Source organism: Aulonocara sp. 'chitande type north' Nkhata Bay, linkage group LG17 (assembly GCF_057382095.1).
Source record: "Aulonocara sp. 'chitande type north' Nkhata Bay isolate Kocher_YH1m ecotype deep benthic linkage group LG17, A_spYH_male_GT1.1, whole genome shotgun sequence".
In the NCBI taxonomy this organism is placed as follows: Eukaryota; Metazoa; Chordata; class Actinopteri; order Cichliformes; family Cichlidae; genus Aulonocara; species Aulonocara sp. 'chitande type north' Nkhata Bay.
The window spans coordinates 17,976,019-18,002,814 of NC_141360.1; the positions used below are offsets into that span (position 1 = coordinate 17,976,019).

General features: G+C 44.8%; 1 protein-coding gene across 8 annotated transcripts; it reads right to left on the reverse strand.

Annotated features, from left to right (window-relative positions):
• Positions 1 to 26,796, reverse strand: LOC147309911 (protein-methionine sulfoxide oxidase mical3b-like). 8 transcript variants are annotated; one of them, XM_086268125.1, is made up of 35 exons: positions 26,657 to 26,796; positions 23,925 to 24,271; positions 23,449 to 23,656; positions 23,256 to 23,372; positions 19,959 to 20,060; positions 19,359 to 19,514; positions 19,170 to 19,270; positions 18,012 to 18,269; positions 17,818 to 17,933; positions 17,609 to 17,735; positions 17,386 to 17,479; positions 16,783 to 16,930; positions 13,534 to 13,730; positions 13,347 to 13,447; positions 13,207 to 13,269; positions 12,490 to 12,660; positions 12,282 to 12,371; positions 11,759 to 11,869; positions 10,380 to 10,463; positions 9,892 to 10,054; positions 6,101 to 6,204; positions 5,407 to 5,473; positions 5,097 to 5,256; positions 4,412 to 4,569; positions 4,256 to 4,324; positions 3,245 to 3,820; positions 3,096 to 3,169; positions 2,881 to 2,955; positions 2,677 to 2,727; positions 2,349 to 2,594; positions 2,181 to 2,274; positions 2,029 to 2,079; positions 1,850 to 1,949; positions 1,706 to 1,779; positions 1 to 1,540 (listed from the first exon to the last, which is right to left on the reverse strand). In XM_086268125.1, exons 2-35 carry the CDS (start codon positions 24,186 to 24,188, stop codon positions 1,356 to 1,358), a joined length of 4,755 nt encoding a protein of 1,584 aa, XP_086124251.1. In that variant the 5' UTR covers positions 24,189 to 24,271; positions 26,657 to 26,796; the 3' UTR covers positions 1 to 1,355. The 8 variants fall into 8 exon arrangements, with proteins under 8 accessions (XP_086124251.1, XP_086124252.1, XP_086124253.1 ...); XM_086268126.1 differs by having other exon boundaries at positions 23,925 to 24,267; positions 26,657 to 26,778; XM_086268127.1 differs by lacking the exon at positions 26,657 to 26,796 and adding an exon at positions 25,458 to 25,601.

Consider the following 26,796-nt stretch of genomic DNA (forward strand, 5'->3'; position numbering starts at 1 on the left):
TGTCAGAAATGAGAGGTTTATTTCACAGCACAGAGTTACAGTAATAACCATCATCGCCGCATGAACACATGTTATTGATCAGGTGGCAGGTAAGGCACACAGGTGATCTGATGGCACAATCAATAATCAATTAGATAAAAATGTCATTGAGGCTGGGTCACATGGTTCATCGGATGTTTTAAAACATTTTTTTTTATTAAATATTAAAGTTTGTGAAATGCTCAAACATCTTTAGTGAGTCTTAGCTTATTTTAAGAGTTCCTAAACTTTATAAAAGAGTTTTAAAAACAGTGATATGAGACCAGAGGGTTCGGCCTCAAAGGATTTAAATACACTGTTTTAAATGTTTTAATATCAGGTTTAATATCTAAAATATTAGGAATGGGTCCAGTTCCTGTAGACAACCAGTTTCTAGTAGAATTAATTTGATTTATTAGTCTGCCTGCCTATTGAGCCCACTTTTGAGTTCTTGAACTCTTGCTGTCTAGTTTTTATATTTTACTCCTGACTGCTGGGGTGGAGCCTCCACAATTTTGTTGTGCATGTACAATGACAGTAAAGGGCTATGCTATTCTACTGTATTCAAACATTTGACACACAGCATGTAATTAATTAACTAGCATCTGAGACTGTAAACTCCTCAGGAAAGAGTTTACTGAGCTCAGATCAGAGGAGTTTACCCCTGTTGTCAGTAGAAAGAATGGAGTTTTAAGATAGCTCAGCACTGAGAGCTGAAGTCCACCTTTGTGTTCTCTCTCGAGGAGTTAGAGATATTTAAACTCTGCACCAGGACAAGCTGCACAAACACATCTTCATTTAGATTAGCTTACTTTTACTCCAGGTAGCAACAGTGGGTTATGGTAGCTGGTTAGCAGTAGCAGTAGCATGGTATTGGCTAGCAGCCATGTCAGTGTTCCATCACTATAGCTAATACAGGCTGTTAGCATTAGTACTAACTCCTGCAGTCAGAAAAGTGGAGGTTTTTTCCCATCTTCTCTGGCGTGAATGACATCATCACACCTGATTGGATGGTTCAGTTCAGACCATCCTGTATCTGTTTGGGTTCTGCTGGATTTAATCCATCAAGCTGCTCTGATGACTAACTTCTAAGGAAACATTAGAGGTCAGCTGATTTCAGACTAAGACATCCTGTTTCTGCTCGTGGGTAGTTTTTATGAATCAGTTTTAAAAAGTTAATAAATGTAATTGTTTCTCTCCACCTGGACTGTTTACCTGCACTAAACCAGACTCTCCTCAGGTCAACTCGACAGTTTGCAGTTTTAAACATATCATCCCTGCCTGCGTCCAGGTGGGTTTAAAGACCTCTGACAGGTGAGACAGAAAGTCTGACCGCCTCAGGTCCAGGTGAGTCCCAGTCCTCCGGACACCATCAGCTGCTCCAGGTCCCTGTCTTCCTGTCGCTCCTGCAGTCTCTGCTCCTCCAGCAGGGACACCAGAGAGTCTCTCTGCTCAACCACCTCCAGCATCTCCTCCAGGATCAGACGCTCCTCAGCCAGCTGCTCCTCGTCCTTCAGGTGGTCTGCATGCGCGTGGGAACACACACACACACACACACACACACACACACACACACACACACACACACACACACACACACACACACACACACACACACACACGTGATCATCACACAGAAACACACAGGTGAGCAGGTGAGCTTGAGCTCTGATCTTGTCTGTGTTACCGTCCACAGCCATCCTCTCTCGGAGCTCCTGCTGCAGGCGACTCTGCCGGTCCTCCAGCTCCAGCTCTCGGGCGCTGAAACACAGCCAGAACCATCACACCCCAGGAATCTGCCCAGGTGAGAGGTCAAAGGTCACATACTCACAAGATCATGAGCTCAGCTTCATATCGGACCAGAGCGTTCTTCTGCTGGACCAGCTGGAACCACTGCTGCATCAGCGGCGGATTATCCAGTTTCCCGAGCCCTACACAGAAAACCGGGTTCAGCGCCGCATAATACCTGCTGTATATGTACTCCACAGGTAACCGGATATGTGAACTGACCTCCCAGGTGAAGCTCCATGTCTGCGCTTTGGCTGGATTCTCCCCAGTAATCTAACAGAAACACAAGCACAGGTGGATTAAAGTAGAAGCACACCTGAGTTCAGGTAGAACCAAGTAAGTTCAGGTATTCCTTTGGCCTGTATTTTCAGTACCTGCTTCTCCCCTCAGAGCTTTCTCCACCATCACTCCTCTCTCCTCCAGCTGCCTCTGTTTCTCTTCCACCTGCTGCAGCTGCCTCTGGATCATCTAAGACACAGAACGCATCATCAGGTAATCTCACCTGAACTCAGGTAACCTCAGCTGGACACAGGTAACCTCACCTGGGCCTTGTGGAGTCTTTTCAGTTCTTCCTGTTTGGCCTGTCTCCTTGCGGCTCTCTGAACCCGTCGCGTGATTCTGGTGTCCAGGTCATCGTCGTCATCCTCACGCTCCCTCTGGAACATGGTTTCCTTCACGCTCAAACTGGATGCCTCCTTCGGCTGGACCACGACCCCCACCACCTCCGTGGGGCAGGAAGACTGGCCGTCAGAGTCCTGTAGCGGGACTCTGTCTTTTAGGGGGCGTCTCTGAAACAGCAGTGCGTAAGCATCAGGACAGGAAGTGAAACTGCTGGACCACCACAACCCTCAGAGGATCAGGTGTGTGTACCTTGATGGCGTATGATCGTTTGAAAGCCAGAGCGTGAGGAACGTATGGCGGCTGATTGCAGGAAGAAGAAACACGGAGGACAGAAAACAGTCAAACTGATAGACGAGACGTGAATCTACGTCCATTTAAGTCTCGGGTAGTTTCAACAAGTCGGTATGTCGGTCGAGTTTAAAGTCAGTCTGGTCATTGTGTGTCAGGTGATACCTCCTGGTTCTTCTCCTCCTCCTCGATGGCAACCCTCTGAATTTCATTGGTCAGGTCAAGCAACTCCAAACGCAGCTGCAAAAGAAGACTTCAGGTGAGAGACCCAGTCTAGGTGTTAGTCTGACCCCTATCCTTATCCCTTAGTGAGTCTGGGTATGATTTAGGTCTCAGATTGGTTGGAATAATGCTGAACTCTGATTGGTCGGAGTGCTTACGTTGTTTTGGGGCTTCGGGGAACATCTCTGCAACACGGTGGATGAATCAAGATCTGACACCTCTGCTCTCACATCTGGACAAAGAAGGTACAGGTATTACATCATCACAGTGACATCACACTGACTAAAGGTGTTGTTATTATGGTCACCTGTGAATCTCTGACTGGCTGTTTTCTCCTTCGCCCTCTCTGCAGGTAAAGTCCCACCCCCCTTCTTCTTCTGCTCATTCTTGTTTCCAGAAAACACAGTCTTTAATAGATTTCTGGCTCCAACCCCTCCCAGCTCCATCTCCCCAGGGGGAGGAGCCTCTCTGAGCATCTTAAAGAGGAGAGCCCTGCCCCCAGGCTGCAGGGGGGGGAAGAGGAGTCTAGGGGGGAGGCTATGAGCTTCTCGCCGTCTCGTCGTCCTCCTCTTCCTCCTAAATGTCCCTGGGTCCTCCTCTGACCCCTCCCCTTTCTCTTGCAGGAGGAGGGGCCTATTTTGCGGCAGTTCAGGTGTGATGTTGTCAAATGAGCCCCGCCCACTGGCAGCAGGTGTCTCCATGACAATGGCAGGTTTGAGTGGCGCTCTGGCTCCATCCTCAATGTGAGGGGAGTCAGGTGTGGTGATGAAGGAGGCTGTGCTGGCGGTGGTGGCGACAGGGTGTGGAGTCACAGATGAGTTCATGGAAGAGGTGGAGTCAGGCTGAACAGGTGTGTCAGAGCTGTAAGGAGCAAGCTCCGCCTCTGAAGGGAGGAGATAGTGTATGAAATAATGTGTATATGCACTCTGTACACACACACACACACACACACACTTTACTATTAATGTTTATTGATGTGAATGAATGTGAGGCAGCGAGAGTAAAGATTAGAACGACGGCCTTTAGAAGCAGCAGCTGAGCTCACAACGAAAAGGAAGCTGACTTTGAACTTTGTGTCACACACTCATCAGGTCAGTGTTTGAGTTTTAATAACTTCCTGTCCCCGTCCTCTGATCCTCGCATGGAGCACTGCTGTCCTTTCATTCCATTTTTAATGAAATTAGAATTTAAATTTTGCTGTTGTTACACACACACACACACACGCACAGAGTTAAACATTCATGTTAAACACGGTGGTTATTCTAAAATCTGAGGTTTTATAAAAGGAGTTTGGTTAGCAGGTTCAGGTAGGTGCTACCTGTCTCCTCCTCTAACAGGAGCCATAAGCCCGAACGGCGCTCCATCTCCCAGGGGTCGTACTCCCCCTCTACCAGCAGGGGGAGACAGACAACAGCACATCTCAAACTCAAGACCCCTACTTCACACCCAAAAACTCACAAAGACTTTAACTCACCATCGCTGGACTCCATGCCACTGCCTTCCTCCTCCTCCTCCTCCTCCTCCTCCTGGACTTTCAGGTAAAGCTGCAGCGTTTCTCTCGATGAAGATCTCGTCTCGTCTGAGGTTACACAGCCTCCTCCCTCTGCCTCCTCCTCCATATCTGACTCTGAACTGAAAACAGGAAACATAAAACAGTTGGGATGGAGGACCAACACTGCCAACCAAACAAACTAAATTCACTTTAATTTGTTTGGTGAAGCACAGCCACAATGATTAAAAAAATTAGAGCCATAGCTAGATTGATTAAATATTTACAGATTAGACTAGAATTTTTTTTAAAAAAGGCAACATTTTAAATTCAAAAGTCAAAACAATTTAAAAAAAATCCTACAAACATTTAAAATTTTGTGGGGTCTAAATACACAAATATAACATAAATTTTTTAAAAACAACTTCCCTTTTATTGTAATCTTTATTTTGATGTAAACATTTAAGTTTCTTTATTAATTCGTACTTTTCACACCACAAAATATTTCATATTGAAGTTTTTACAGTAAAACGTGTGTGACCTCCAGCTCTTTACATCCAAGACATGTTTACTGACCCCCGTATGGAGCGGTGATTCCCAGCATTCAGCAGAAAGGCTGAAGCATTATTAAAGCCAAGGCTGTTTTTTTCTATTTCCTGAGGATACCGACCTTCTGGACCTGGACCCTGTCTGATTGTCGGTGCTCAGGTTGAATAGGTTCAGGACCTCCTCGGAAACCTCCTCCAGCTCCTCCTGTAGCTCCACCTCTGAGCACCGGTGCCAGATTTCCAGCTCGATCCTCTCCGGCGTCGCCGCCATTAGAGAAGCAGCTGCCAACACACCAACGCAGCCACACACACACACAGACACACACAGACACACAGACACACTAAAGCCCACATCGATTCCTGTTTAAGGAGCGCGCTCAGTGTGAACACGTATGGACACTGAAAGCACACACACAGGTGAAGCTAGCTCACCTGAGGATGGTCGGCGGCCTGCTGAGATCAGAGAGTCAGACAGAGATGGCGCCGAGCTCTGGGACCCCTTCAAAGACAAAGATATGCGTTTATTTATTAGTCCTGTAATTATTCCAACTCTAAAACTCAAAGTTTTCAGTAACTCTGATTCTAAATTAAATTTACAAAAATAGTTTTTTTCACATTCTTTTTCTAAAATGAGTTTAGCAGATGAACTTTATTAAATCATTATTAGAATCATTATCTTTATTTTTCAAAGGCGAAATATTTGCTATTTAGGATTTAAAGGTTGAAAAAAACTTATACAGGTGATTGAAGAAAGGTCTAGTTCTCCTTTTGTCATTATTTCTTCTGTTAATGTGTGTTTTTATTATTTTTGAACTGAACATTTCTGGCATGATCGATCTTCCGTACTGACTCGCTAAACAGTGATGATCCTGAACAGCTTACCTGCCGTGAACAGAAACACCTGAACTGATCGGTTCCACAGGCAGGTAGCTGCTCCTGTCAGAACTCCATTCAAGGTCCAGCCACACAACACCACCACCACCACCCTGACCTCCAACTAAAATTACCACCTAAAGAGCATCTGATGACCTGTTCTACCTTCCAGGGCTTGAACTAATAAATTGCCCACACCTGCAGGTCAGGTGCACACAGATAATATCACAATGAAAGTAAAAGTGGTTCTTACGATTGACGTTCGGTGTGACGTAGCTCTGTCAGATGGCGTCGGCCTCTTCCTCACGGCTTGAGCACTTAGGTGACATTCGGAGCGTTGCATGCAGTAAAACCTCCCTGAGACACAGAGGACGACAGACAGGATGTCAGGACAGGTGTGTGTCTCACACACACAGGTATCTCACACAGAGAGATGTGGAGCGTATCTTGCAGCCCTCGTCTCTGAAGGCTTCCCAAAATTTATGTTTTTATAGCAACCTTCACACCGACTCCCGCCTCGACTTCAAACTCATCGGTCATGTGATCACTGTGCTCTCATTGGCTGCTGAGCTGCAGAATTCAGCTGTCAGACCCACAATAGACATTTTGTGTGGTTAAAAATGTGGTGTGGAAATGTGTGGCGGCGAGGCTCGGGGCTCCGATCACATGACACCACCACCTGACAGTAATCAGAGTACTGCAGTGATGGGCAGAAAAATCAGAGCGAGTCTGCAGGGCAGGTTGTGTGTTGCTGGGGTCAAACATTTTCTCCCCACTCATGAATCGGCAGATCTGAGACTCAGACACTAATCAGATTGTTTTTGATACACAATTATGAGTCTGCTAACGAGTTACAGAAGTACGGAGGTGAGGGCGGACCTATGTCTCTGAAGGTTTCTGTTGCTTTTTCATTTATGAAATCTATCTTGCAAATAAAATGACTTCAAACTACAGGTGGCCTGATGCACAGCAGGGGGTCTGGGCTTCATCAGCTGTTCATTACCCGGTCCACTCAGACACTCAGGGGGTCCTTCTTCCACCCACAGCCACGGGAGAACCACCTGTTACCCTTCCGTACACGTTTATGGACCGAGTCTCAGGTGAGTCTGGGTCCAAGTAGGTAGTCCACATGAAAACACATTCAGACTGTGAGAGCCAGGGGCAGAGCGTGGGGGTGGCTTACTGGGCTTAAGCCCGGGTTGTTTTTTCAGAAGCCCGGGGTCTTTTGGAGGGTAATTTTTTCATAGTTAGATGCCTGGCTGACAACTGTATAAAACAAAAAGTACACACAATATTCGAAGCACATAGTGCACACTGTGGGAATTTACGACTGTGCGTGAAACCCCCCTTATATTGGTATGATCCGAGCTCAGGCACTAAGCAACTGAGCGAGGGGGCGAGGTAGCTGCTGCCTGTGAGTGCGCTGTTGGAGAAACGGAGCCAGCCATACTAAGGAGAGCTTAAGTTTGACCAGGTACCAAAGCAAATCATTCGTACCGTACAAATAATGTAAATATGACGGTGCATCACGAAAGATTGATATCAAACTGATCACTTGACCCATATTAGTTACTTGCTCTTCAAGTCAATCAACAAATGGCGAAATGAAAAGCCGAACAACAACAATGCTGTTTCTTTAGAGAGTCTTAGCTTACGTGTGTGTTTATTTCATATTTTCTGTTCTTACCCTCCCCGACTAAATCGGTTTCAGTTATGTACTGAAATATAAGAATGGACATTAGAGGGTTCTTTCAAAGAAAAAACTCGGGTAAATGTTATTTTATATATCATGCTTACTATGTTGTTCAGTATATTTCTATGCAAAACAAGAGGGATTTCAGTACACAGCAGGATATTCACATTTGTAACCAGATATTTACACTTTAGGGAGAAAACATAAAACATTTTTACTGTACAACATCAATTTAGAGTAAAGCTTTGTTTTAGATAAATATTGAAATATATTTTGAATTAGTTAAATGTCAGAATAAAGAGAGACAGAGCTGTCTATTTTTATCACTTTGATCAAATTTAGGAGCACATGTACACTAAGTTTGTTAATTAATAAAAAAAACTCCAGACGATTCCATTGTGAGCTGAAGAAGCTTCTGATAGGTTAGTAGAGTCCATGTGAGTAAACTGGTGGCACAGCTGTGGATGCATATAAGGCAAAACACAGAGCCTGTTTCTTTGACATGGGAAAATCAAGAGATATCAACCAAAACACCAGGAAGAGAACTGTGGAGCTCCATAAGTGTGGCTCAGTTTTTCATACAATTTGGTGCCATTTACAATTAAGAAATACAGATAGTTTCTCTCTTTACTCTTAAAGTTAACAAATATGTTTTTTTATATTTATCAATCTAAAAAAATAAACATTTAGTCTGATTTGATGTTACAATTAAAAAAGTGTTTGTGTTTTGATCTGAAGAGTAAATATCTGGTTTCAACTGTATATTTGATGATTGTCAGCACAAAGAGGGAGAGAGAGGAGCAGAGAGGGAGAGAGAGGAGAATGGGGACAGAACAGAGATGGAACAAGAGCAGGTGAGACACACATGTTAGTCAAATGGTTGTTTACCAAAAGTATCACCGTATCATAGGTACTCATGTATCTCGTACCTAGTGTTTCTTTTTAGGTTTGTTATTTTTCAAATTTTACATTTATTAAGTTGTGCAGGCTTGTTTGCACAACAAAGATAAATAATTATATAAACTTTTCTCAATCTAAATAGTTTACTTTGGTAGAATTAAAAAATAAGTGTAGTGCAGGTCTATGATGATTTTTAGTGCTACTATAGTTCTGATTCTGGTTCTGTCTTGGTTAAATCCCAAGTAGTCCTGATTTTGAACTGTTGTAGTCCTGTTTTAATTCTGGATCAGTTCTGGGTCTGGTTGAATTGGGGTTTAGTCCTCGTGTCTTGATACAGCCCTGACCTTGTTCTGCCTTGCTGCTTAATTAAAAAACTAGCTTAAGGTGTCCTGCATATGTGATATATATTTTTTTCCTATATGAAGTCATTCTTTTTTGAACAAAACTCAAAACAGAGCCTATTAATCTTTCAGTCATTTCTACCCCCCCCCCCCCCCCCCCAAAAAAAAAAAATAAATCCCACATGCATACTACCCTCTTGGGCTAAGTCCCAGGTGTTTCAAATGTCTGGCTCCGCCTCTGGTGAGAGCAGAACTTGAGCTCATGGTACGGTTACAGATCTTCATCAGGAGGCCAGATCTGGCCCACAGGCCAATGTTTGAGTCTGCAGAGAACTGCTGACTGCTGAACAACGCAGCACTGTTCTCTGCATCAAGCTGCCCGTTTATAAGGCCGTTTCCATTTTTATCCCCAAAGATCCAAATATACCGCGGAGACTGACACAGGTTCCCCCCACACACATTAACGGTCTTCAAAAACAAACAAATTTATCTGCAAATGAGGCCGTTTTATCTTTTCTTCTCTGGTTTCTGATTGGATCTTTTTATTTGATGTCACACTGCTCCCTGTTTTTGTTGCTCATTGTCTAATGAAGCTACAGATTCGACTGTGAACTTTATTTATCTGTGTCCTGGACACAGAGAGGCTTTATCCTCCACTTAGTCATGAGTCTGATATCGTCTGATACCATGCCTCAGGAATGAGACCGATGAGTTCAGCTCTGTCACTCAGGTTTAATCTAACGTTCTGTCACTGCCACAACCCTGTTTGTGATGTCATCACCCTGACACCAGGGCCATCAATAGAAGTTTTTCAGTGTGTGGGTTGAGAAAGTCCATATCAACTCTGTCTCTTATGGTCTCATCTCAAAGTCAGACATCTGTTTTCTCTCCTGGAGGTCAGGGTCAAACTGGAGGTTTATTCTGAGGGTCAATGGCGATGATCTGCTCAGGGAGACTCTAAAAATGTGTTTCATGACTGTGAGGTCATTGTTTGTCCCCACAGAAGGAAAGTGAACACCTCTCTTTTTTCCTGCTGAACATGGAAACCTGTTAAAACCTAAACCCCAACAGCAGAGAAGGGTGGAGGAGGGGGGGTGTGAGTTTACTGACTGGTGTGCTGGTCATATGTGTACGAGGCCAGGCGGAGGGGACTGCTGCAGGAACCACACTGGAAGCAGCTGCGATGGAAGAACAAGCCCTCTGCACTGAGACGCTCCATCACATAAACCCTCTGCTTACAGAAGAAACAGACGTGACTGCAGCTGGCAGAGACCTGCGGGGACACACACAGCAACAGATGGAGGAAAGGTTAAAGGAAAGGAAGTGAAAGTGGAGGAAAGGAAACAAAGCTGGGATGGAAGGAAAGGTGACAGACTAAAAAGCTAAAAGAAAGGAGACATTAGGACATGAAGAATGAAAGAAATGAAGAAACCACAAGAAAAAAGAAACGAGGAAAAGAAGTCTCAGCAAACTGAATTCCATCATCAGTTGGGCAGAGTTATCAGCTGATTTATCACAACATCTTCTTCACTTCAGCTGATTGAAACAAAGTCAAAGAGCCGAAGGGAACAAGGCGCAGAATACTGAAGCAGTCTTACCCCACCACCGTCCTCCTGACTCTGCATACGACTGGTTATCTGCTCAGCCAGTGAGCTCACGCCACCCGTGTACATTTGAAGGCACTTTGATCAGACAGACAGACAGACAGACACAGACACATTACAGCCACAGACCATGGGCCTCATTTATGAACCATATCTTTTCATCTGCAGTTAACCTGTGCAGTGAGCTGAAAATGAACTCCATATATTCACTTTTAATATCCAGGAAAGACGGCGAGACCTGAACCCTGACATCATCTGCCTCAAAGGACATATGTTTGTACAGGATGATATTTAGCTCAAACTTGTAACATACACTTGGTAGCTGGTTCGGTTGTTTTGTTTTGCACTCAAGTGCAATTACTGTGTTCACACCTGCACAAACAAACCGTGCAGACAGGCTGAATAAACCAGAGGTTGATTTAAACTGACTAAACACTGCAGGTGTGAAAACAACCTTAGCTGACCATGACCCAAGGGTCAGGGTCGGGGTTAGGGTAAGGGAAGGAAATGTGAGGGTGAGACTGTTAAAGAAGGCAAGGAAGATGCTGGTGTGGAAGTAACTTCTGTTTCCAAAAGTTTGTTTTTTGATCCACACACCTGAGTGTGAAGAAACTAACACCAGTAGAGACCCCTTTAGATTTACACTATGCAGTTGTTATAAATGAGGCCCTTGATCCACCACTGAGAGTGATAGGATATCAAGTGCTTTTTACCAGCATCACGTTCAGCGTTATGGTGTTTAAGCAGGAATTTTCACATGTGACCTGATACCATCTCATCTGATTAGTTCTCCACGTCTCCAGGATTTATTTAGTGTCTTTGTGTTTGTACTCTTTGGAGTGAAATATTGGGGTTAGTTTTATATCAAAGCTGGCAGCAACATCTGAGGCATGACAGTAACTCCAGCTTCTTCACCCTGATCAGGGTTTATGGCCACGATACATCTGAGCTGTGGGACATCCTACCGTTCAGGACCAGGTGAATCTTCAAGGAGATCTAACTTGTTTTCAGCGATGGGGCAGCCAGAGGAGAGGAAAATAAACCCTGCTTGTGATGCTGGTTGAAAACACAGCGGCAGATGGAGGGAAAGTCCAGCCGCACAAAGTGCTCAGTCAGCAAACACATCAGAGCTGCAGGCTGATCTGAGAACAGCTCCTCTGCTCAATAGGAGCCATTCATGAGCCTCACTTTGTTATTGATCACATGAAGCAGGCGATCGGTACAGCCCTGCAGGACTCAACGATCCACTGAGGATGTTCAGGCTGACGAGCACGAGTGCAGCCGGGGGACATCGAGGCCCGAACAAACCAGAGCACTACGGGAGGAGGGGTATACGTTCAGCACACAAACACACCAAAACCCATCAGAGATACCTGTTCAGGTACTTGCTCAGGCACCTGTTCGTCCCCATCGAGAACTGCCTGAGCCTTGAGCTTCTGTTTGAATCGAAAACTCATCTGCTCCTGCTGAAGAGTTCGTTTTTTCTGGCAGAGACAGCAGACGTTATTCCATCTGCAGTCTGGACTCTGCAGAAACTGTGACGATGCAGGAGGCTAGAACCAAAACCTGAACCAATCGGTGATGTCTACCGCACACCATAGAGAAATCGTCTTTAAAGGGTCTCAATTCAAACCGAAAACTCAATTTGGTTCGTAGTTACATCGTAGTCCAGCACATGAATCCATGAGAAAGAAACTTCTCACAAACCAAACTAACATCTGTGTGATTCACATGAGGATCTCAGAAGTATCAACAAACAGCAAAAAGGGAAATTATCTATTTATTTTAACCATCCAGCCACCTGCATCCTCTTAAATGAGTCTTTAAAGTGAAAATGTAGTTTATCAGTACTCCAACATGTCTCATCTGTCTCTACTGGCTTCTACTGGTCTTTACCGGCCTCCATGATGACAAGTGAACTGGAGATGCAGTCGGCTGACTTTCTGCTGGTTGGGAGGCTGGAGGGAGGCTGGATAGCTCCCCCTGCTGGTTAACACAGGGTGTTTGCGTTTATAGAAACATTAATACTACACACATCATGTCCACAACCCCTATTTGACCATCAGAAATCAATATGATTGATCAGAAATCAGCACGCTCTCACTTGTCGACGGAAATCAGCAGCAGCAGAAGAAGATGTCCTGCAGGTAGATGAACTTTCATGCAGCTTTGCCTGTAGCTGATTGGCCATCAAACGAACTCTGGACCGACTGGCCCCACCCACAAACTCCTCCTCAAACGACTGGCTCTCAACATCACCATTCAGGTCACATGACTGCAAAACAAAATATCCATTAAAAAAAAATCAGGTCATAGTCATCAGAGGAAAGTCAGTTGCCAAACAGTAGTGAGTTTCCTGAGGTGGCTTCTCCCACAGACAGTGACATCAGCGGCTCCACCTTTGGCCCTGACACTGTGCTGGTGTCAGCTTTGTGGCATCCTCGCCGTCAGTGGTGTGGTGTGTAAATGAGCAAAGAGGCCGCATCCATCAGTCCAGACTGAAGAGAGAAAGAGTGGCCAGCTCAGGCCCTGGTGATGGAAGCTTCTCCACCTGAGTCACATGGCGTACAGAGACTGAAAAGGGTCATCAGAGTGAAAAAGAAGCTTTTGTCTTCAGTTGTGAGTCTTGATGAATTAAAGAAAAGTCTTCATCTGAACCCGACCCTGAACTACATAAGACGAAGAAAATGGCCGGACAGCCGGACTGCTCACCATCTCCAATCTGAATGTCTAACGCTCTCTGTCCTTCAATGTCTGGTTCTGGTTGAAGATCTGAATAATTTAACATGAGCTGAGTTTGAAGTGAAGTGTGGACACTGACCTCCTGCTGCTCTCGACTCCGCTGACTGGTCTTCCTCTTTTTACCCAATGCCCCCCCATGCTCCTGCAGATACCATAAATTATTACCATCTTTAATTTCACACAGATGACTGCAGGTATGAGGAGGTGGAACTACGCTACCTTTGGGTTTCTCTTCCTGGACAAACTGGTTCCCAGTCGGCTGAGGAGGGAGGCGGGAGCGATGAGAGCTGATCGCAGGTCAGTGATGTGCCTCAGGCAGCCTGAAACAAACATGTTGGATTACCACGTCTTTTTTATCAGCCCTTTTCCAGTAGAATGGCTGATCGGGAGCAGTTTGCAGCCTCACCCATAGGGGGCGGCGAGTCTTTGAGCAGTTGGTAAAACTGGCTCAGGTACATAACCATCGACAGAGAGTCCGGCTCTTCCACAGACGACATTTCCTCCACCGTCATCAATGGAGAAATCCCAAACTCTCGTTCAGCCACATCAAAGCCGAGTCGAGTGTTTTCTTCCACTGACGACTCGTCCAGAGAGTCAAAGTCTCTGAGGAGAGGCAGGAGTCAACTCAGACCTCAGAAGAAGCAAAACTCTCACCTTTAAAGGACCATTCCTCTCTAAACTCCATGAACAAATGTTTATGACCTTGCAGTTCTATCTTTTAAATTATTCATGTGTAAATGTGCATGAGTGAAGCACAGAAGGTTGATATACAGTGGGGCAAAAAAGTATTTAGTCAGCCACCGATTGTGCAAGTTCCCCCACCTAAAATGATGACAGAGGTCAGTAATTTGCACCAGAGGTACACTTCAACTGTGAGAGACAGAATGTGAAAAAAAAATCCATGAATCCACATGGTAGGATTTGTAAAGAATTTATTGGTAAATCAGGGTGGAAAATAAGTATTTGGTCAATAACAAAAATACAACTCAATACTTTGTAACATAACCTTTGTTGGCAATAACAGAGGTCAAACGTTTACTATAGGTCTTTACCAGGTTTGCACACACAGTAGCTGGTATTTTGGCCCATTCCTCCATGCAGATCTTCTCGAGAGCAGTGATGTTTTGGGGCTGTCGCCGAGCAACACGGACTTTCAACTCCCGCCACAGATTTTCTATGGGGTTGAGGTCTGGAGACTGGCTAGGCCACTCCAGGACTTTCAAATGCTTCTTATGGAGCCACTCCTTTGTTGCCCGGGCGGTGTGTTTTGGATCATTGTCATGTTGGAAGACCCAGCCTCGTTTCATCTTCAAAGTTCTCACTGATGGAAGGAGGTTTTGGCTCAAAATCTCACGATACATGGCCCCATTCATTCTGTCCTTAACACGGATCAGTCGTCCTGTCCCCTTGGCAGAAAAACAGCCCCATAGCATGATGTTTCCACCCCCATGCTTCACAGTAGGTATGGTGTTCTTGGGATGCAACTCAGTATTCTTCTTCCTCCAAACACGACGAGTTGAGTTTATACCAAAAAGTTCTACTTTGGTTTCATCTGACCACATGACATTCTCCCAATCCTCTGCTGTATCATCCATGTGCTCTCTGGCAAACTTCAGACGGGCCTGGACATGCACTGGCTTCAGCAGCGGAACACGTCTGGCACTGCGGGATTTGATTCCCTGCCGTTGTAGTGTGTTACTGATGGTGACCTTTGTTACTTTGGTCCCAGCTCTCTGCAGGTCATTCACCAGGTCCCCCCGTGTGGTTCTGGGATCTTTGCTCACCGTTCTCATGATCATTTTGGCCCCACGGGATGAGATCTTGTGTGGAGCCCCAGATCGAGGGAGATTATCAGTGGTCTTGTATGTCTTCCATTTTCTGATGATTGCTCCCACAGTTGATTTTTTCACACCAAGCTGCTTGCCTATTGTAGATTCACTCTTCCCAGTCTGGTGCAGGTCTACAATACTTTTCCTGGTGTCCTTCGAAAGCTCTTTGGTCTTGGCCATGGCGGAGTTTGGAGTCTGACTGTTTGAGGCTGTGGACAGGTGTCTTTTATACAGATGATGAGTTCAAACAGGTGCCATTCATACAGGTAACGAGTGGGGGACAGAAAAGCTTCTTACAGAAGACGTTACAGGTCTGTGAGAGCCAGAGATTTTCCTTGTTTGAGGTGACCAAATACTTATTTTCCACCCTAATTTACGAATAAATTCTTTACAAATCCTACCATGTGAATTCATGGCTTTTTTTTCACATTCTGTCTCTCACAGTTGAAGTGTACCTCTGGTGCAAATTACTGACCTCTGTCATAATTTTAAGTGGGGGAACTTGCACAATCGGTGGCTGACTAAATACTTTTTTGCCCCACTGTAGTAAACTTTCTGTTATTTAGAAGTTGTTGACTTTTGCACCATATTCTTTCACTGCTCTTGAAGCTTGTTTTATTGATGATGAAGTTTTCTCACATAATGACACAGGAAGTTGTTTCTGACAGGACATGAATCTCTTTGTTCAGTCCGACAGGATGTCTCACAACACAGTTTGTCCCTCTGGATTCTGAGTACCGTATTTTTCGGACTATAAGGTGCACTGGATTATAAGGCGCATTATGCGAAAAAAAAAAGTCAGATAAGTCCAATTTTGATTCATTAATGTTGAATTCTCTCACAGCTGCTCTATTCCCGTGTTGTTGCAGTATATTAATGACTAACCTCGTATTGTGGATGGATTATCTCAGTTGTTCTCCTGACTGAACTTTGGTCCGTTTACAGCATCCTGCCATGCGATTGCATTTGTCCCTAACCATCGGGAACCCTCACGTTAACTTTTATTGAGTGGAAAAAAGTTAGCGTTCTTCCTCCAGCTTCACTGTGTTTATGTTATGTTAACATAGCTGTGTCGCTAGCGATCACGTAACACGTCATTATATACCAGCTAGTCCAACTTCAGTAACCCTACAAACGTCACTGCTGTGTAGTTTTCTGTCTTCATTTATGTTGGAAGTGGTAGCAGAGCTGTACCTTTTATTTTTTTCAGAAATCTCTCAGTCAGAACATGCTATATCATGTTTAGGTGGAAACTATCGAGCTAACTTCCTGTTAACTTCTAACTCTGTTAAATTTAATAAATTCTGTCTTCATGGATGCCTGGATGTTAAACTTAATTGTTACACCTGGTAAAGCAGCAATGCTGATCATTTTATTAAAGATGAAAGAATTTAGACAGTTTTTAACTCTCAGTGACGCCACAGTGTTCGTTTGACTTTGGGACCTGAAGTAGACGGAGTTTTGGACCCAGATTACTACGTGAGGCTCCTTACTACGGTAGCCCTAATGCCCTGGTGCGGCTTTGTAGCTTACCAAAGTGGTACTAAAACATTTTTTGACAAATTTTTGAGCGCCATGTACCACATATAATCGGTTCGAGGTTAGTAAGCACAACCAGAATTCATACATAAGGCACACCGGATTGTAAGGCGCACTGTTGATTTTTGTGAAAATTAAAGGATTTTAAGTGCGCCTTATAGTGCGGAAAATACGGTAGGTCTGAGTGAACTTTTCAAAAGTCATGTGACTAAAAGTCATGTGACTAAAAACCCAAACACAGAGTGATGGAAACTGTCCTCAGAGCAGTTTTAACTAAAAGTAATTACATCAGATCAGATCGGTATCGGTGGATAAGAGCACACAGGGCGAGGCCACTCCTCCAGGAAGTAGTCAGGTCAGTAACATTAACGCCATGGTAACCACAAGTCTGTTCCTGACACCAAGTCAGCAGCTGATTGGATCGAGAGAAGGATTCTGTGAGAAGAGACAGAAAGAGAGAGGGGACCAGTCAAATGAAATCCTCAGAGCATTTTTAAACAGGAAGTTGAATATCCTTCCTCAGCTGCTGCTCTTCAGCTGAAGGCTTAGGCTTTCCAAGGAGGTTTGTCAGATCTTCTATTTGTCAGATCTGTTCCTGAAAATGATGTAATGAAGTTCATCAAGGCTTTTATACACACACATAAAAGTTTTTATATATTATATAAAAATTTTATATATATATATATATATATATATATATATATATATATGTATATATATATATATATATATATAAATTTTTTTTTAGAAGCTGAGAATCATGCACAGTGTTGGGACAGAGAGGCATCAGGTCAGACTGTGAACTAAAAAACTTCACTCTAACATTCATCAATCACACTGTAGTTAAAAAAACAAAACAAAAAAACATCTTCAGAGTAAAGTTATCCCACCCTGTCTGAGGTATCTGGGGGAGGGGAGCCGGATGATATCACTGCAGTCTGTGGTTAGCCCCACCTCTTCTCCTGTGTCAACCAGGTGCCTCACCTGAAGACAAAAAAAATATCCCTTCATGCAGGAGCAGCTCTTACTTGTTTATTGATTCAGCTTTAAATTCTTCAGTCCAACCAAACATCATCAACAGAGACAAAAAAGCCCTTCCCTCTCTGTGTTTACCTGGGCAGGTGTGATGGTCAAAAGGCTGGTGTTCATGTATCTTGTTGTTGGATCTACAGAGAACAGAGTGATGTTCTTTTGCATGTTCTCTGGAGTCGTCTGAGGGAGGAGACGGTACAAACTCTCTCTGTAGGAAAGACACACAAACAGACATAATGTGGCCAGGTGTGAGAGAACAGCAGATGTATCCTGTCCAGGTGTGTCTTCACCTCTCAGCCAGGACATCCAGTGGAGCTGCGCCCTGAGCCCAACTTCGTATCATCCAAGCCGAATCCAGAGCTGCCAGAAACCCTCGAGCGACTCCCGTCCCCATCGGCCAGAAGGGCTGCAAAAAGACAGGAAGACTCTGTAATTAATCAAGGTATCTCACTTCCAGCAGCCTGTTTACCTCCACCGGTCTCACCTCCAATAGGCTGTCTCCAACCAGTGTGACCAGCAGCTGGTGTCCGTGGCGTTGGCGAACCATAGCAGCGTTCTCTGATGCATACATGCAGGTGAAGTCGAACATGGCAACATCAGGCTGACCATAGTGATTCATGGCAAAGTCCAGAGTTGGCAGCTGGTGATTGGTGGAGAAGTCTGCAGCCTCACGGGCATATGCCTGCAATGCATTCTGGTCAACGTTCCCTCGAGAGAGGAGCAGCTCTGTGTCTGCAAAATCCTAAAGAAAAACAACAAAGGCATCTACTATTAATTCAGGCTTATGTGAGTTTGTTTGAGGAGTGTGACTTCACGCAGAATTACTCCACAACTGCCAGCCACCTCAATGTGGTGGAAAGGTTTGTATGTTCCCAGTGACCCTGAGAGCTATGAATACCTTGCCCTGAAATAAAAAACCAAAGCCCCCTTGATAGGTTTGTAGCTTGAACCCATCCGCTGGAACGTTGAAGACAATATAATTACACTGCAAAGCAAGACACGAGTAGGCAAGGTTCTTCATGTTTCTCGTGCACGGGAGAGAACCGGACAGGCGCCGTTCCTTCGCTTGACCCCAGTTCAGGGTAACTATCTTCAGAACTCTCTGGAAGGCTTCCAGACGTACCTGGTAAACCCAAACAGGTGGTGAAGGTGAATTGGAAATCCCATGTAAATGAGGGTTTTCACTCTCACCTCCAGGAGAATTTGTCATGTATCCTTGGATAAGGAGGGGGCAGTGAGCCATGTTCAAAAACCTTGCAGATGTGAACAGATGTGGGCCACAGCCATTCTTTCTAGTTGACCTCTGGGTCTGCTGAAAAGCAGATAGGTGCCAGGAAGCTAGAAAGAGCTGTGGTTTTGACAGTCAAAATCAAAACAGTGTGGAAGGAGTTTAGAGAGGCCACGGAGAAGGACTACTGACAAGAGTAAAGAAAGTCTGAAGACTCAGAAGAAGCATTTTCATTGGAGAGGCTACTGGGGTGGTTAAGAAGCTCCCAGAGAGCAAGATGCAAGTTTTGGATGAGATTCACCTCGAAATGCTAAAATTATTCAACAGCAATGGCGTGGGTTCATTACTCAGCTCATGGACGGAGGGATGGATAGAGAATGACTCCAGGTGTGTGTGTGTGTGTGTGTGTGTTACCTGCAGAATTACTCCTTTTTCCAATAGACTCTGTTTCTTTGCCGTCATCACAAAATAGTGTGTGTCGTCTTTGTAGTACACAATATTCTCCAAGTTAATCCCTAAAACAGGCAGACACAGGTGAACATCACACACACCTAGAGTCTCTGAATGCAGACTCCAGGTGTGTGTCAACTTTTAGGAACAAACCAGTTTCCTGCCGTAGTTCCTGGAAAAACCTTTGGTTAAAGATGAATGCCACACCGCTGATCTCCTCCACTTTGGCCTCAGCTGTGGTGTTTCTGTTCTTGAAGTTTGCTGTGATGGCGATGGCAAGCTTCCCCCTGAACTCTTTACGCCTGAAACCTGTTCACACACACGGATATAGGACAACCTGGTCAGGTACACAGTGTCCACATTTTAGAAAAGGGGTGTCGAACAGCACATAGTCCAGAGAAGTGTCATACCAGTCTGAAATGTTATAATGATGCTGTTTCTATATAGCAGTCAGGGTTCAGATTTACAGGTGGATTAACCTCCATCAGACTGTGAGAAAAAGGCTTACACTGCAGTACTGATTCAAAAGTAGGTTACAACTTTCAGATGGACTGGAAGACACAAAAACCCTTAGAAGAACTGAAGTTGTTGTACCTGATGATTTTGATGTGCCTGACAGTGTTGTTGTACCTGACTATGTTGATGTACCTGATGATCTTGTTGTACTTGCCTATGATGCCCGATGATGTTGATTTACCTGATGATGCTGATGTACATGACTACTTTTTTTTATACCTGTTAGTGTTATTGTACCTGGCAGCGTGTTCCTGCGTCCATCTGCTCCGATTATTACATCAAACTCCAGCTGACTCACAGGGTGATTCTTTGGACTCACCTCCATTCTCCAGCCCAGCTCTGGACAGGTACATAGATACACAGAAAGTTGAGGAATCTACATTTTAAGTGCTTTTAGGACTGAAAGATAATTTCATACGTACTGTCTGTTTTTCATTTCTTTCGCTCACATATTCTGCAGCTCAGTTTATGACCCTGATGATGGCTACTATTCACCTGCTTCTGTGTTTTCTAATGAACATCAACAAGGTTACACCAATGATTTCTTTCAACACTTTCACTCTAGGTAAAATGTTGTCTGACTTCAGGCCTTATACCCCCATTGTCGTCAAAGGAGCTTGCAAAGAAAAGCGTCTGGACTTCTTTAAGTTACTTGAAGACGTTTCACCTCTCATCCAAGAAGCTTCTTCAGTTCTATGGTCAAATGGTGGAGAGTCCCAGATATAAACCTAGTGGGAGTAACCCCCCACAGAGGGACAAAAGGACCCCCTGATGATCCTCTAATCGCCTGAGCCAAGGTGTGAAACTGGGTGTGGGTCCCAATCGCCAGAGTTTCGGGTGAGTTCATTGTGAAACCTGGCCCCACCTTATCATGCGAATTCCTGAGATCAGATGGCCCAGGATGTGAGTGGGCGTTAAGGCGTCTGGGAAGGGATCTCAAAACTGGATTATAGATGGCAGAGAGTTGGTGTCGTAAACCCCCACCTCTGTTCAAAGATGGTCGCTCACAGTGGACATAGATGGCTTCTTTCACTCCTCTTTCAAACCATCTGTCCTCTCTGTCCAAAATGTGAACATAGGCATCCTCGAAAGAGTGTCCTTTATCCTTAAGATGCAGATGGACTGCTGAGTCTTGTCCTGTGGAGGTGGCTCTTCTGTGTTGTGCCATGCGCTTGTGAAGTGGCTGTTTGGTCTCTCCAATGTAGAGGTCTGAGCATTCCTCGCTGCACTGTACAGCATACACCACATTGTTAAGTTTGTGTTTTGGCGTTTTGTCTTTCGGGTGAACCAGTTTTTGTCTGAGCATGTTGCTGGGTCTGAAATGCACTGGGATGTCATGCTTGGAGAAAACTCTCCTGAGTTTTTCTGATACACCGGCTACATAGGGGATGACAATGTTGTTGCGTCTGTCCTTCTTATCCTCCCTCGCTGGTGTCTGGTCTTCTTTTCTGTGCCTCTTTGCTGACTTTAAGAATGCCCATTTAGGATAGCCACACGTTTTGAGTGCTTCCTTTACATGTGTGTGTTCCTTCTTTTTTCCTTCAGGCTTAGAGGGAACATGTTCTGCCCGGTGGTGTAGGGTCCTAATTACTCCAAGTTTGTGTTCCAAAGGGTGATGGGAGTCAAAGAGGAGGTACTGGTCTGTGTGTGTGGGCTTCTGGTAAACTTTGATGTTGAGGTTGCCGTTCTCTTCAATGTGCACAGCGCAGTCCAGGAAAGGCAAACAGTTGTCCTTTGTGTCTTCCCTGGTGAACTTGATGTTTTTATCCACAGAGTTAATGTGCGCAGTGAAGGATTCCACTTCCTGTGTCTTGATTTTGACCCAGGTGTCGTCTACATATCTGTATCAATGGCTGGGTACTCTTCCTTTGAAAGAGCCTTGGAGGACAGGACCAACTTCACACCTGATCAGATTTGCACACTGTTAGACCTCTGCCTCACCACTACATATTTCAAATACAACGAAGGCTTCTACAGACAAAAACATGGCTGTGCCATGGGCTCCCCCGTGTCACCTATTGTAGCCAACCTTTACATGGAGGAAGTGGAAAGGAAGGCTCTTGGCTCTTTCAAAGGAAGAGTACCCAGCCACTGGTACAGATATGTGGACGACACCTGGGTCAAAATCAAGACACAGGAAGTGGAATCCTTCACTGCGCACATTAACGCTGTGGATAAAAACATCAAGTTCACCAGGGAAGACACAAAGGACAACTGTTTGCCTTTCCTGGACTGCGCTGTGCACATTGAAGAGAACGGCAACCTCAACATCAAAGTTTACCAGAAGCCCACACACACGGACCAGTACCTCCTCTTTGACTCCCATCACCCTTTGGAACACAAACTTGGAGTAATCAGGACCCTACACCACCGGGCAGAACATGTTCCCTCTAAGCCTGAAGGAAAAAAGAAGGAACACACACATGTAAAGGAAGCACTCAAAACGTGCGGCTATCCTAAATGGGCATTCTTAAAGTCAGCAAAGAGGCACAGAAAAGAAGACCAGACACCAGCGAGGGAGGATAAGAAGGACAGACGCAACAACATTGTCATCCCCTATGTAGCCGGTGTATCAGAAAAACTCAGGAGAGTTTTCTCCAAGCATGACATCCCAGTGCATTTCAGACCCAGCAACATGCTCAGACAAAAACTGGTTCACCCGAAAGACAAAACGCCAAAACACAGACTTAACAATGTGGTGTATGCTGTACAGTGCAGCGAGGAATGCTCAGACCTCTACATTGGAGAGACCAAACAGCCACTTCACAAGCGCATGGCACAACACAGAAGAGCCACCTCCACAGGACAAGACTCAGCAGTCCATCTGCATCTTAAGGATAAAGGACACTCTTTCGAGGATGCCTATGTTCACATTTTGGACAGAGAGGACAGATGGTTTGAAAGAGGAGTGAAAGAAGCCATCTATGTCCACTGTGAGCGACCATCTTTGAACAGAGGTGGGGGTTTACGACACCAACTCTCTGCCATCTATAATCCAGTTTTGAGATCCCTTCCCAGACGCCTTAACGCCCACTCACATCCTGGGCCATCTGATCTCAGGAATTCGCATGATAAGGTGGGGCCAGGTTTCACAATGAACTCACCCGAAACTCTGGCGATTGGGACCCACACCCAGTTTCACACCTTGGCTCAGGCGATTAGAGGATCATCAGGGGGTCCTTTTGTCCCTCTGTGGGGGGATACTCCCACTAGGTTTATATCTGGGACTCTCCACCATTTGACCTTAGAACTGAAGAAGCTTCTCGGATGAGAGGTGAAACGTCTTCAAGTAACTTAAAGAAGTCCAGACGCTTTTCTTTGCAAGCTCCTTTGACTACGATGACCTGGATGACTGAGAACCTTCACAGACATACCCCCATTGTCACTTTGGCTGACAGTTTAACTCAGTTCGCATGTAAAAATTGCAACTGTGAGCTGTGAACACACTTCCGTTTTCTTCTAGCAATACATACAGCATTGTCTGGCTTTAATTATTCATACAGCCGCCCCTTTGTTCAAACTGTTAGGCCGTACTGTGTCTGTGCTGGTCCTCTGCTGGCTCCACCAGCTTTTTAAACTCCACATTGACATGAACTTCGACCCCCAGGAGCAGGGCGACCTTCAGCAGGACAAGCTGCAGTTGGCGAATACCTGCAGAGAGGAAACGGGAAGTGCTGACTAGATGGTTTGGCTGCTCTGATCAGACAGAAGCAGAATGCTGACTCACTGATGTGGTCGATGGAGCCGGCACAAAACCTTCCATAGAACTTTTTGGCTCCAAGGCCCCGCAGGTCGTGGATGGTGAAGGGCCATAAGTGGAGCACATTGTTCCTGGAGAAGGAGTCCCTCTTCTCCAGCAGCACCACTCGAGCTCCCATGAAGCTCAGCTCCACTGCTGTCCGCAGACCGCAAGGCCCTGCACCAATGATAACACACTGGCCAGCGAGAGAGGAGATAACAGACGATCAGACACATTCATCCCTTCTTTTTTTTAAACCTTAAAGTAAAGCCTTATATCAACAGTTCAAGGTCATATTACTTTAAGACCAAAGACCAAAAACCAAAATCTGTAAATGCTGTTTTAATTTCTCTGCCATGAACAGTCAATCTATGAAGTAGTAAGGTGTTCCTAATAAAATGACTGAGTAACATGTCTTAGTATGTTTGAACCAAAGCTCCTGCTGTATTTTTTTAAACACGTACAGTCACATCGCTGCAGGCTCGTGCCCTCTGGTACTCCTCCTGCGCCCCCCTCCGGTCCAGCTTGGCCCACAGACCATTCGCCCTCCAGTAGTTAAGGCGGCGTTTAATCGGTCGGTACAGTGGCCTTTCGGCAGTGCTCGGGTCCAGCTGCAGATGTTCACAAAGCTGGCTGAAGGAGCGCAGCGCCGCCCTGCAGGTTGATGCTGATACAAACTCATCAAACAGCTCCTGAGCTTGGCATTCTGGGAAAGACTGGTCTTCCATGGTGACCTCTGAGGCTGCAGGGCACCATGGGAAGGATGTCACCTGCTGATGATGTCACCTGTGATCTCCAGCTCGCTCTCTGTCTGGTGAAAGGACAGGAAGTGGAATTACAGACTATGATGCCTAATTAAGGATAAAAGCTAAAAATTTGAGGCGCTGTTTGTGAGGTTTGTGTCTTCCTGTGGCTCACCCCCAATTACAAATACGGATACAGCCTGAGAAAAGTACTTACTGATTCATGGTGATACTTAAAGTGCAGGTACCGGAAAACAAAGGAAAAACACTTGGATGCTTTAAAGGAAAGCAGAACTCTCACAATTTTTAAGTCCTGAGTACCTTTTCGTTATTTTAGAGGTACTTTGGAGTACTTCAGAGGTAGGTGGGAAAAGTTTCTCCCTCTCAGATTGTAGTTAATGCTACCATTAGTGTTTATATGGTGTTTTCCACAGATACAATTCACAAGAGTCAATGCTTCATAGAAAACAAATTTAAGATAACAGAACATTTAAAAAGTAGATAAAAAGACATCAGTAGTGGGTGCTTTTGGACTCTGTTTTATCGAGTAAGGAGTGAACGACAGCATTTCGAATTACCTGCAGATTTACTGAGTAAAGAAAACAGGAGCACATGAAAGCACCCTAAGCTCCTCTTTAGAAGCTACAAAGCTCAACTTAATGATGTCTCTCAGGTGGAAAAACAGGATTTAGTGAGGTGTGGGTATCGAAGTAGTGATAAGTATTGGGGTGACATTAGGAAAAACAAATATTGTTTATCATTTTGAAAATAAAGTCTAAATGTTGAGAAAAGTTGTTTCAAGAAAAACTGCTACAGCTGCTTCCCCTCTTAAACATGCCTCGTGTAGATGAGTCACTGAAACCAACTGATCAGCCGTGCTGTGATACAACATCTATCCTGTATACTGCACGAGGCTGTGACCATCGATGATCTCACATCTGTTGGATTTTGTGTAAAGCTGACCAACTCTTCAGCGTCGTCATGCTGATCGTGTCCCAGAGCTGAAATTCAAATCATTTTCTTCCTTTAACTAAAACTGATCCTGAAGTACGACCTCACTACCTCAGAGGCTACAGCAGCCGTGGCGCTTTGTCCTGAAACAGCTGTAATCTATACATTTTTCTGCTTTTTTTTCTTCCTAAGAATAGAATTATGTCTTTAATCTCAAAACTGTCACCAATATTTTTTTTTCTTAATGTGGTCTTAATACTCCTTTATACTTCTTTGTGTGAGACGCGATTTAAACCATTGTACCTGAAACGCTCACAGAGTCGGCTCAATCTGATGGTCAGCTGTGTCGCGTGCAGAGCTGAGGTCCAGTCGTGCATCCAACACGTTCTGAGCAAAGCGGTTTGGTGGAGTGCTTCCTGACAGTTAACAGTTAATTAAAGTTATTGTAAACGGGACATCAGCAACAGCGCTCTGGAATAAAGGAATCTGCTTCCGCTGCCGGGTGCACTCTGTAGTCGTGACAACCTGGACTTAAGGTGACAGAGCAGCTGAAGGGAAGGTGTGACGACCTGGATGGAGTCCAGACCCCCTGCTGATAAACTCCTGCTACACCGAGGCTGCGTTCACAGACACTCAGGCGACTGCTGAAAATAACACAGCAGCTCTACAGACATGGCACTGGAAATTAAAACTAGAAAACCCTTTTCCTTCAGCTCTGTTTGAATTTCAGAATAAAACATCAATAAATAATCCATAAACTATTTCAGCACATTAATCAATAAATATCTTTTAAAAGTGTTCACTGCAAAGACATCAAACCATTCAAACAGCAAAACCTCAGATCACTGGAACTGATCAGATTATTGATCATCATCTCAGAGTGAGTAAAATGATAATGATGTCTCTGTGCTGTAGTCACATGACCAGCCGTCAGCCTGAGTATGTGTTTGAAACAAAGAGGCTCACAGAGCATGGCTGTCAGTACCAAGCACCAACACGCACGTTTGTCTGCCTCTGTAAGGACCCTCAGTGACACGATGCTTTCATAACCTATACCGTCATGACCTCTGACCCCTGAGGTGAGAATAAACAACCTCACAAAGATAGAAAAACAGCAGCAGATCTGAGTGTGTTTCACTTTACTGGATTTAACACAGAGGAAAGTAATTGATTTATTTAGTCTATTGATTATCTGTGCTTCAGACGGACAGCTGAGGGTGAGACCACAGTTTGATGTAGATATTTCAAACTGACCAAAGAGACATCGAGCTGCTCGGTTTTCTTTCTCAAGATTCAGCACGGTCTTGTTCTTTATTCAGCTGAGTGTAAAACACGGTTACAGCAAACTCTGAATCTTTCTGCAGCCTTTTTATTTGCAGCTCAACTCTACAGCACTCAGAAAAACTCAATCCCACCACACACACACCTGTGACTCAAAAAATAAAAGTCTGCTTTTACTTCCTGTCTGCAGACTGAATGGAAACAGACAGAAATGTACTCACATGTCAGAGCTGCCAGCCGCCTGCTGCTCGCCTCCAACTGCTACTGCTCCCCAGCACACACTAATCCACTTTAATCACACAGACACAAGCCTGTCAGTGTGGTCAAATGTCCTCACAGTGTCTGAAACGTATAAAGCTGG

Bases quoted from the DNA above. Each gene is read 5' to 3' on its own strand.
- LOC147309911 (XM_086268125.1), bottom strand. From the start codon at position 24,188: ATGGAAGACCAGTCTTTCCCAGAATGCCAAGCTCAGGAGCTGTTTGAT. The intron at 18,270-19,169 runs GTAACACACACA...GTTTTTCTTTAG, and splicing joins AAAAAGGAGTAATTCTGCAG to GATTTTGCAGACACAGAGCT. The intron at 5,474-6,100 runs GTAAGAACCACT...TTGTCTTTGAAG, and splicing joins CGTCACACCGAACGTCAATC to GGGTCCCAGAGCTCGGCGCC.